Raw genomic sequence first — 12,837 nt, forward strand, 5'->3', positions numbered from 1 at the left:
TCGTGCATTTGCAAAGTTTATCGCATCAATTGCAGAAAAGCATAGTTGTGACATCGGTTACCCGGATCAAATTATGCTATAATATTCTATTAAAGACTGTATTTGTTCAACTTGTTAACCTCACTCTTTTTTAATCGTTTTTCTTATAATTTTCCAGTCTTTTGTTATCTCTAGTTGTTTGATTAGTTTCCATCTAATCTACCTTTAATAGTGTGATTACTCTCTAATTTCAGTTAAGAATAACAGAACAAATGTTTTAGTTTAAAAATATGAGAGTCCTTATATCTCTAATATTCATAACGATAATTTAAGTGCTCTGTTATTGTTAACATATACTTCATACAAAAAATGAAACTAACAATGTATAATTTTTAAATTTATCAACTGAATCATTAATTAATGTATCTAGCACTAGTCTTAGTTAGACTTGCTCTGAATTTGTTCAATAACAAAACATTTCTAACTCTTTTTGAATTGTCGTTGACATGATAAGACAGACAAGCATGCCTTAATAATCAGAATTTTCTGGTTGATAGGCTCAGAAACAAACATATGATAAGTTGACAATCTGCCTAGTATTCTCGGAGTCTGTTTAAGAATAAAAGTTAAAGAATAACTTGATATATTATATAACAATTCAAGTACACTTATATATTAATAAAAAACATTTTATACTTATAAAAAAAAGCAATAAATACTCTTTTAAAATCTCCCTCTCAAACAAGATCAGTAAGATGAGATTGATTTGCAAATACAAGATATTTTTTTTTTTTTGCAAATCATCGTACCTCTTAAGATAATAAATCTTTAAATTAGATCAAGATGACGTATGATAGAACAATACAAGATAATTTTTTAAAATCTCCCTCTCAAACAAGATTAGTAAGATGAGGTATGATAGAACAATACAAGATAATTTTTTGTATTTTACTATGTTTATATTTAATGGACAACACAATGAATAAATAATTTTACAATGCAAATTGTTCTGTCCCGACTAAAATACCCCAACCGTGAACATGAGATCATGTAAGATGATTGACTGCCTTCGATATAATTTTGGTCCAACTAGTTCTTTCTCGGTTTGGCGATGCTTGAGGGTGGGGTGTTGAGGTGTGGTACATGCAAAACACTCCAACTTTCTATCAATTCCTTGTGTATGGGTTTTGGTAGATTAACTAATATCTCTCCTCTTTCTTCTAGGTCTATGGTGGTATGACTCCATCGTCTTTCCGTGCTTCATCTAGAAATATTTTTTCTAGCAAAAAAATTAGATCTAGTGTTTCCTCGTATTCCTCACCCAAATCTCGTGACTCCTTAATGTCCGTTTGTTTTTTTAGGAGGACTAAAAAACAAGTCTGAATGATGACTAATGGACCTCTAATCAATTAGGAAGGTACAAAGCCGGTTCATAATCAATTAGGAAACAACCATAATCGATTATTACCTAGTAAATTAGAAAAGATTTGGTGGATTAGAAGTATTATCGATTACCAAGTGAATTTCACCTTATAATCGATTAGACAAGTGCCATAATTGACTATAGGCCAAATTTGGCTACATAATCAATTATAAATATTTCCTAATCGATTATGGTCCGACTTAAATTATTTTGGACAATCAAGAAGGGAAACGTTTCTCCCACCCTAAGTGGTGGAGAAGCACCATATGAAAATCCAAAAATGCCCCTTAGAATCTGGAAGTGCATTTTTCGGATGCACCATTTTCACACCAAAACTCGTCCTGAGTGAGTCTCACCCCTTTTTTCTCTCCAAAAATTAGTCCGGAGATGCACTTTCGGATTCACTCTAACCGAGCTACATTCATTTTAAGATAAATTGATTTGGGGATGCATCTACGTATTCACCCTAAATAGAATATGGAGATGCATTCCTGTATTCATCCCAGACAATACATTTTCACTTTGTTTTAGAGATACACTGATGTAATTGACGATGTATTATTACTATACTATCATATTAAATTTTATATAAATTAAACCATACACTTTTCAAGTAATATGAAAATGCCATATATAAATGTATAAATCAGGAATCCATAATGAAGTCAAAATAAATAACAAACGATAATAGTGCTCCTAATACAAATACTATATACTACTACGTATACTGGACCCAAATCCTCTATTCCTACGCTACCTCCTGTATTGCAGTGCCGACTGTACCTCGGTAAGGATGACAGCTACAATGTCCCTAGCCTTAGAGCCTTACAAAAAGACTCATCTGTCTATACATGCCTATGTAAGTTGCATGATATGTCAACATCTAGACAATACATCAACAACATGATTAACCGTAACATGCTTCTCCTATAGTATCTCCTAATGAGCTGACATAAGTGGATCGCCTAGAGCATCCGGTGTCAGGTAAAGACGTGACACCCTGAAATAACACTAGATATAACCGTATGAAGTGCTCTAGTTTCTAGGAGCTAGGGTACCACGTGCCTCATCTGGTACCAAATGATTAAGGCAATCATTATACATGACATCCATATCTCTGTGTGCCATATCGAGAGGAGAAGATTCATAAGGGTCTATAGAAATAACCTATATGTAACTGAACTGGCACATGACGCGCTCAGGCAGATGTGGATACATCATAAGTTACCCACAAGACAATCATCTAAAGTAGAAGGCTATTTCGTCCAAGGGAAGTGTCTGACGGTGATTGGTGTACACTTGAAAGTGTATATCTTCTGCTACCAAGCGGTTAAGATATATTTTAAAAGGCTTTGTCGCCTAATTCCCAGTGGGTGGGGAGAATGCAGAAGCACATGACATATCCTCAATGTAGGTTGGAACATATGACCAACCAGATATGTGTGGGAAATTCTGGAGGATCCAAGCCCGAAGTTGATACATATGAATTGTTTGTGATATCATAGAACAAATATTATGAAAATGATACACAAGCAGTTGATGATGCAAATATATTACCGTGAACAACGTGAGGCTAGCTGTCATTTCTTTGGTCTTTCACATACAACCTTCAACTAACTTGGACTATAGGTAGACCAAACAAGTGCCCCCTAGTTGTACTCATGGATCCACTCAAAGTCCACCAAGTATATCAAATAAACCGCATCCACATAATTGATACTCTTGTCCATAAAAATGGATGTGCCAACCAAATACAATAAGTATGCTCTTAATGCATGCTCAATGCTGCATAACCTTCTCATCATCACCACCGGGCTACTTTGCCGCTGTAAGTTACTGCGCATACAACCTCTCAAATAATTGAAACCTAGCATGACATCCCAGGCATCTTCCATCTTCTCCAGAGAAAGCTTTGGATAATCTCCCAGATATGTCACCATCATCTCCAATGCCTCATCTCTGATAATTCTGCCGTGGTCTAACAATCTTTGAAAGCATAAAGTACTGTGTGGTATATTTTGCGTGATTTAAGTATCATTTGTGTTTTGATGTTTTTGTCAATTCAATTGTTGTTTGATATAAGTTAGATTGCATATTTGTAATTTGGATACTATTTATTCATTGTGCTTGTACGCTTTTATCATTTCAATTTATTTGTAATTGCTTCAGCTACTGGAAATTGTACCACTAAGAACCCCCTCTACATTTCCTGAAATAAAATTCTTTAATCCTTGTTAGTATTCCTTTTTGAGCTTATCAGATTGCTCTCTTGTCATTTCCACATGCATAGTTTGAATCACAAGTTAAAGTTACTAAATTTCATATATCTGTGATTTATTTCGAATCAAGTACAACACATGATTCGAATTAAAGCTGCGTGAAAAATGGGATTTGGTTCTGGTAAAATTGATTCAAATAAGAAAGTAGGCATGAATTGAATCACAACCCGAATCAAGTACAAATATTGATTCGAATCAAATGTCCTCCTGAAGCTTTATTTTCCCTCTGTCCAAATTGATTTGAATCACAGTTTTTCACTTGATTCAAATCAAATGTTCAAGAGTCCAAAAATTGATTTGAATCATAATTTACACTTGATTTGAATTAATGGTTCAAGACCCATTCTTCATACTTTCATCTAAATAACTTTTTCTTTGATAAAAGTAACAAGAGTGTTAAACCTATGGTGAGACCCATAGAGACAATTAGTGTATTCTGTGCCTTCTCTTCTTAGTGTGTTCATCCTTATACCATTGATATTTTTCGTCTTCTTTCTACAAACAACCTCTTGATTGAAAATATCTTAATTATGAATTAATGTCAAATTAATTATCCTTTTTAGTGCATCTTTATTTTGTGCAATTGTGTTGTTGTGTTGAGTTAATTAGAGAGTGAGTTGATTAATCTTGTTATGTTATTCACAATTATTCAATCTCAAGAATATCATCTTTTCCAAGACTCATTAATCTAGAAATGCGCTAGAACCTTGTGTTGTATTCTTCTTTCACATTCATCTATACATTGACTAACACCTTGTGTTGTAGATTGGTTTGTGATATTTCTGGGCATTGTTCTTCATCTTCATGCTTAGTCATGATTCCATGTTTATGGTCCTTCACCTCTAAAAATTGAGTGCTCGAGGGAGAATAATGGTACATTAGGGTATCTAATGTTTTTGTGTGAAGTTTGATGTTTGTAGCAAGTACATGTATCATTTCTTGAATTCAGTTTGGAATCCTTTGATATTCATAAAGAAGAGTATTTCAATATACTCCAAGGAAGACTTTGACGATATCAAGTATCAACTGTCCATAAGGCGGGAATGGAAGTTGTCCATTCTTGGTGGAGTTGGAAAAAGATAGCCCGCAGAAAAAGTTGGAAGTTGTCCAATAAATTCTTAGCCACAAAAGTCGCTCAAAACAAGAAATCGGTAGAATTAAGGGGTTAATAGCTACACACGAATACTTGGAGCAGAATTATTGTGCATGTGAATAATCATTCGATCAAGGTCTTTTGAGAACTTGTTTTGTTAATAGTTTAAAGTGTCTGCATCAAAAGTGTGGTTTATTGTTTAATATTCCATTGTAACCAAAAACACTTTTATCAAACTTATCAAAATATTGGAAGATCGTGATTATTTCCCGATGGTTTTAACACCATTGAATAGTGGAGTAGGAAATATGAGGACGACAGCCGAGCCACTATATATCGTTGTGTATCTTTTCTTATTCCCTTGTCTATTTTACTTTTCAAGCATTAACTACCATGGGATTGCATCGTTGCATGTTTGAATTGATTGTATACCACATAAGTTAAACTTTACTTATAGTGATTTAATGTATAAGCGTAGGTCTGGGGTGTATCAATCTCATTGAAGTATCATGACTTAAATCATGTTTTGTTAGAATATATAAGCTATGTGTTTTCCTTGTTGAAAAGCTACTTGTGTTTGACTTGCATTTGAAGCAATCAAACGCATATAGAACATCATGTACCATTTCATATGAATTGTTTCATTGAGACGCTTCTAGACTCTCATATTTTGTGTTTTGCTTCCGTACTTTTTAAAATCTCTGATTTTGTCTATGAGACCTAAATTTTTTTTTTTAAAGTCTAATTGGGAAAGGGTCTATTCAACCCCCTTTTAGACTTTTTAGTGTCCATATTCTCACTCTACAATCTTTTCCTGACCGAAAGATGCAGCAGGCACGAGACATCATCCATGGTGATAGACATCTCACAATGTGGAAGATGAAAAGATAACGTCTCAGAATGCCATATCTCAATGAACGCGGATAACATACCATGATTAATCGTAATATATCCAGTCTTACATAGGTCTCGCAACCTAGATGAATGCAGCACATCTTGAAACCACTAGTTTTAAGGCTGTGCAAAACCCATAATCTTCATGCCATGGTTGATGAATTTTAAAGCATCAAGATCCTGCACAAAATTACATCATTATTAAAAACATCGAATATTATAACACATGTGTCCCACACATGCATGTCAGCATGGTCCAAATATAGAGGAGGCAATGATAAGTCAGGCGAGCCTCCTCCAAACCCCTGGGGTGCCTCAACATGTAGCGGTGGGGCTTCCCGGGAATTAGGAGGTGACACATGCCTCCTTCAGGAAGACAGAAGTGGAAATGCATGACCCTTAAAAGTTGATGTCTTCGCATCAGACGAACTAGAACTGATAGGTGCCTGCGAGGCTCATGCTCTTTCCTTCTGAATCGATTCATGTTGTGTAACTCTATCCTGTCTCAATCTATCTTGGTTATCAACCATTATGCCTATACTAAACCACACAAGCATTATACAAAATGGAACACGATGAAAATAAATCCAAACAATGCAGATTGACTAAATATAGGAATGCATTTACGAATTATGTAAATCAAAATGTTGAAAAAATCTGAAAGTGTATTGGCAAATTATTTTGCAACTCAGAAGAACAAAAATGACATAAATTCCTTTAAATCAAAAATCCAAAAAATGTATTGATCATTTAAACTACTTATCAAACACAATGCTTAATTAAATAACATACCTAAAGTACCTATTGCATAAGCTAATCTTAATTTCTACAAATGTATAGAAAAATAAAAAATATATAGAGAAATAAAAAACTTACCAAATGTGAGTTTGATGTTGAACTTTTTGATCAATTAAATGTTGATGATAGAAACTTAAACATTAATCGAATGAGTTTGAGAGTTTTTAATTTTTCATTAAGGTGGAAGAGCAATACTTACGATGAAAAAAACAATCTCTGTCAAGAAATCATATTATATAAAATTCTACTTTTGGACGAAGGTACTAAGAAGAAAAAATTTAGCAACACATTTTCTAACTTTTTGTTATTGAAATTTTTGTGAATGTCACAAAAATTAGAGAGTGTATTACTTACTAAGCCTCATTTTCTTTGAAAGAGAACTAAAACCTCCTTATGAGCTATAATTAAAAAAATTGGAGGTGTGGATAGTAGCTTATGACTGTGCAATACAACCCATTTTGGGCCTAAAAACAAACAACCCAGCCCAATAATTTTCCACCTTCTTCTCCATTTTGTTCTTCTGCAACAAAATAGGGTTTAACATTTCTGAACACTTTTCCATCTCTAACAACACAAATCACCGATCAACACCACCACCACCAAAAATGTCTCTGGCGCAACGTTACGGAAAATGCAAAAGCGTAGTGAAGCGATCGAAAAAGTACATAGACCAAGCGCTTTACCTGAAGCTCTTCAAAGACGGTGGGTCTGAGCTCAATGTTCGTCAGCAACTCAACCAGTTCATCAAGAGTGGAAAGCGCGTTTACAAATGGGAAGTCGGTGATACCCTCAAGAAGCTTCGCCAACGCAAACTCTATCAACCTGCTCTTAAGGTATTTTGCAATTTAAGCATTTTTAGGTTTTGTTGATTTTAATCATGTTTGTTTTCTAGATTGATATATTGCATTGGATCTAACAATAAACCTATATCTATATGTTTCTTAGGTCGTGTTTGTAAATATAGGTTAGTTAAATGCTTATCGGAGAAGCGATTATTTTTTAAGTGTTTATGTGTATAAGCTGTTTCTATAACAAAAGATAATAAAGTTAAACAGTCCAGCTTTTTTTTTTTGAATGAATTGATTTTAGCTAGAAGGGGCTTAAGGTAAAGTGGTTTATGTTTGTATAAATTTGTAGAAGTGAGTTTAACAGCGGATTTCGATATAAAAATCACTTTTAAATTCAAAAGCTACAAATTTTAGCTTCGAGTGGAATAAATTATGGAGGGAGAATCAATTCTACTTTAGAAGAACCAAACTCCTCAAAATCATTCTAAAATCAATTCTAGACATGTATAATTGCTTTTGGCTCTTCCGAAAACTAAACCAACCATACACTAAGTGTGTGTTTGATTGGTGGTGGACAAAATTGATTTTGACGGAGTTGAGTTTGGGAGAATTGATTCTAACAGAATTGAGTTTATCAAAATTGATTTATGTTTGAGTACATTTATGTAAAAGTGGGTTGAATAAAAAATTTAAGTGTAAAATTACGTTTAAACTCAGAAGCTATAAATTCTATTGAATCAATTCTACTTTAGAAAAATTTAACACCTCAAAATCACTTTTGAATCAATTCTAAACCTCTATAATTGCTTTTGCCTCCTCCAAACGTCAAACCAAACATGCTTTAAGTGTTATTTTCAACTTTCTAACTGATTTATGTATACTTTTTAAATCTGAAATTGGGTAAACGGGATGGTGTTGTGAATGTATTGTGTTGTAGTTTATTATATGTGATTGTGGATACTTCAAATGCAGTGGTATATGATGGATATAATAAGAATTGGGAGCCCTTATTTTTAATCAAAATAAAACTATATTTCTATATGTTTCTTAGGTCATGATTGTAAAAGTGGCTTAGTTAATTGCGTTTTGCAGAGGCGCTTATCAATTAAGTGTTTATGTGTATAAACTGTTTTTATCACAAAAGATAAAATAAAGTCTGTTTTTTTCTTGTCAGTTATAAGTTGTGTGAAAAGCTTTTGAAAATAAGCTGAAACTATATACATGTCATAGCCGTTTCTGTAAGCTCTTTCGAAAAGTCCAAGTAAGTCAATCTAAGCTAACCCTTAGTATTAATTCTTTACAATTTGAGTAATTACTTTTGTTATATGTTGTGTTGTTGTCTGTGTGGGGAGTGTGAAACAAAACCATGCAACGCTAAAATTATAGATTACTGGCAGGAGACTATGCTTTCCATAACTGCTCTTTTTCTTGTGTTACAGCTATCGGAAACCATGGCTAAGAGGAATATGATTAAGACTGTTAGTGACCAAGCTATACACATTGATCTGGTTGCAAAAGCTAGAGGTATTACTGCTGCTGAAAATTATTTTGTCAATCTTCCCGAGTCTACAAAAAATCATCTCTGTTATGGTTCCCTTCTTAACTGCTACTGCAAGGAATTGCTGATTGATAAAGCTGAGGGTGTTGTTGAGAAAATGAAGGATCTCGGCTTTCCTTTGAGCTCAATGTCGTACAACAGCCTTATGACTCTTTATACTAAAGTAGGTCAACCGGAGAAAATTCCTTCCATCATTCAAGAATTGAAGGCTAGCAATATCATGCCGGATTCTTACACGTATAATATCTGGATGAGAGCTCTTGCTGCTGTTAATGACATTTCTGGCGTTGAAAGGGTAATTGATGAGATGAAGAGGGACGGTCGAGTAACTGGAGATTGGACAACATATAGCAACCTCGCATCTATTTATGTTGATGCGGGCTTAGTTGAAAAGGCCGAAGGGGCACTTAAGGAATTGGAGAAGAGGAATGCTCACAAAGATCTTTCGGCTTACCAGTTTCTTATTACATTGTATGGGCGAATAGGCAAAGTGTACGAGGTTTATCGGGTCTGGCGTTCTCTTAGGTTGGCATTTCCTAAAACTGCAAACATAAGCTATTTGAATATGATTCAGGTTTTAGTTAACTTGAAAGATCTCCCGGGAGCTGAAAAATGTTTCCGTGAGTGGGAATCAAGCTGCACGACTTATGATATTCGAGTTGCAAATGCTCTAATAGGAGCATACACAAAATTAGACATGTTGGAGAAGGCTGAAGAGCTAAAGGAACGCGCTAGGAGGAGGGGGGCCAAGCCTAATGCCAAAACATGGGAAATATTTTTGGACTACCATTTACGGAAAGGTGACTTTAAGTTGGCGGTGGATTGTTTATCTGAAGCAATATCAATTGGTAGAGGGAATGGTGAGAAGTGGATTCCATCATCCGAGACAATTGCTATTATGATGAACCATTATGAACAAGAGAAGGATGTCGATGGTGCAGAAGAGTATATGGAGATCTTGAAGAAATCTGTGGATTCTGTAGGGGTAGCAGTGTTTGAATCATTGATTAGAACTTATGCAGCTGCTGGTAGGACTAGTTCTGCTATGCAACGTCGATTGAAGATGGAGAATGTGAATGTGAATGGAGACACCCTGAAGTTGCTCGAGGCTATCTCCGTGGAGTGATTCATGGTACTTTCATCCTTCAATTTTTCATTGATGTAAATTGAGAGGTTGTGTCCTTTCTTGTCTGCAAAAGAAAAAAAATGGAATTTCAATTTAAACATTTTGAAGTGGTGCATGCTGATAGACCATTAAAGATATCTTATTTTATTGTTGAAATACTTGAGGTGCTTGGTTGCATTACCAAGGGGATCTAACCAGTAACCTCTGAGCATAAATGTTTTTCTGCTATGACACAATCTGCAAATAAAATCAGCTCCCTTATATCACTAACATGTTTCAAAAATACTGGATTGGAATGGATTTTTTGTTTCAATGTTGCTTTTTCTTCTTACAAATAGAAAATTGGACTATGTAGTAATTCAATTTAATTTTGATAAATTCATTCACGTTTTGTGTTTTGTTTTAACTTTATGTAATACTGAATATCCTTTATATGTATGTTTCTATATAATAAGAATCACATTTAACTTCATTTTTTATCCATTTTCTGTTATGCATTCTAATTATGCTTTATATTGTTTCAGCATGAGTAATTATGTAGGAATATGAATCCCTTGCAAGCTGAATTTATTTTATTTTGACAATTAATCACAGATGAAAATTTTGCATGTCATTATTTCAATTATAGGTATTGTATATCAAAATATTTGACAGCAAAACATTTTTTTTTTCTTTCAGAATTATAAGTAATCTCTTTTGTTTTCCATGCTACATCAATCTAATGCTATCTTTGATAATATATTTGATAATAGATTGGTATAGGGAACTTAGTCACCCAAACAATAAAATCTTAATGATTCAAGTACTTATGTTCTGTCAAAAAGAATTGGCATAGGAAACTTAGTCACCCAAACAATAAAATCTTAGACATTGTCTTAAAAAGTTGTAATAAGTTGTAATGTGAAATTATCAGCTAATGATTATTTTAGCTTATGTGAGGCATGTCTTAAAAAGTTGTAATATGACATTATCACCTAATGGTCATTTTAGCTTTTGGAGGCATGTCTGTATGGCATAATGGATTTTCTACCCTTTAAAACCTTTCTCTCACGCGCTCAGGAAACCTTTGAATTAATTCACTTTGATGTATGTGACCTTGCTCCAATAATATCAACTTATGGCTTTAAATTCTATGTGCATTTTATTGACGATTTCAATAAATTTACATGGATTTATCCCCTAAAAAAATATGAAATTGTGCAAGCATTCATCCTATTTAACAGCTTGGTAAAAATTAATTTAACAAAAAAATTAAGACAAATCAATGTGAGGGTGGTGGTGAGTAGAAACCTATATAGAAACTTGCAATGGGGCATCAAATAGGAAGGTGTTGTAGGATGCATATATATAAGTACAATATTTATCGTCGCCACAAGGATGAATTATGTTTCAAAGACCATTTAATAGTTTCTGTGATTTTAAGGATGATTTATTAAATGTTGATAACTTGTGAATGATAGAAAGTAAAATGACAAAAATTAAATTGAACTTTGGTGTTTAACAACTGAGAAAACTTGTTAGGGTTAGATTTCATCGACATTTCCTCATGTAAGACTGTGATCAATAATATGCAATTCTAATTAGCTATTAATACTACTGGCCATCTCTCTCGTCGTAGCTCATGTCTGAGTAAACAACGTGAGATCGATCATATTGTATAATAGACGATCTCTCAACCTATTAACCAATACGTTAACATTAAGCTTTGATAGTTCGTACATATACTTAGACATAAGTCTATCTCTAAAGTATAACATATAACATATCTAATAAATGAAAGATTGGATCTAGTAATGACAATTACCTTTTGTCATATAAAGTCAAATCATGAAAACATGTTTTAGATAGCTAATTCAAAATAAGCATTACGAATAAACAATTCATCATTATTAAAGCATAAAAAGATTTTAGGGTTAAATACTATTTACCCCCTGCCAAAGTAGTGAGTTTCGGTTTTTTCCCTTATTAAAAAAATTTTTAGCCTTGGCCCCTTAACAAAAAAGATTCTGTTTTCAGACACCCCCTGTTCCATGTTTGGCTGACTAGGCTTGTGGAATCTTCCTAGTTGGCACTGAATCTTCTTACGTGGCGCTTGCTGACTTGGAAAGCTTGGAAAAACTAGAAAAAACACAAGAAAATTAAACACAATGGGCAGGATTCGAACCCTGCTTCAAGAGGTACACATGCACTCCCTCTACCACTAGGCTGTAGAAACTTTCATGTTTTAAATATGGAAGGATCTATATATGTATCATATTTTCTACTTTTCTACTTTTTTTTCAATAATAGTATATATTCATATTTATAATGTATTATTTATTTATAAATTTATTATTAATATGTATATATTACTTTATGTATTATTTATTTATTTATTTATTTATTTACGTAATATATAAATAAATAAATAAATAAATAAATTAATAAATAAATAAATATAAATAATATTAATAATAAATAATTAATACATAACTAATATTAATAATAAATAAATAAAATAATATATAAATATAAATATTAAATAAATAAATAAAATAAATAAATAAAAAAGTTAATTAAAAAACTAAATAAAATTATTAAAAAATGTTAATTAAAAAAACATTTAAATAAAATTATTAAAAAAACGTTTATATAAATTAAAAAAACTGAATAAAAATGTTTATGAAAATTATTAAAAAAAATGTCTATATAAATTATTAAATATTACATTTATATAATTATAAAAAAAACGTTAATTAAAAAAATTATTAAAAAAGTATTTAAATAAAATTATTAAAAAACATTTATATAAATTAAAAAGACTGAATAAAAATGTTTATGAAAATTATTAAAAAAATGTTTATATAAATTATTAAATATTATATTTATATAAATATAAAAAAAACGTTAATTAAAAAAA

General features: G+C 32.4%; 1 protein-coding gene across 1 annotated transcript; it reads left to right on the top strand.

The window, feature by feature from the left end:
- The first annotated feature begins 6,985 nt into the window (after positions 1–6,985).
- LOC131641547 (large ribosomal subunit protein mL101 (rPPR4)-like) lies at positions 6,986–10,208 on the top strand. The gene is made up of 2 exons (XM_058911854.1): positions 6,986–7,299; positions 8,694–10,208. Exons 1-2 carry the CDS (start codon positions 7,072–7,074, stop codon positions 9,936–9,938), a joined length of 1,473 nt encoding a protein of 490 aa, XP_058767837.1. The 5' UTR covers positions 6,986–7,071; the 3' UTR covers positions 9,939–10,208.
- The last annotated feature ends 2,629 nt before the right edge of the window (positions 10,209–12,837 follow it).

This window comes from Vicia villosa, unplaced genomic scaffold, assembly GCF_029867415.1.
Source record: "Vicia villosa cultivar HV-30 ecotype Madison, WI unplaced genomic scaffold, Vvil1.0 ctg.003830F_1_1, whole genome shotgun sequence".
Classification (NCBI taxonomy): Eukaryota; Viridiplantae; Streptophyta; class Magnoliopsida; order Fabales; family Fabaceae; genus Vicia; species Vicia villosa.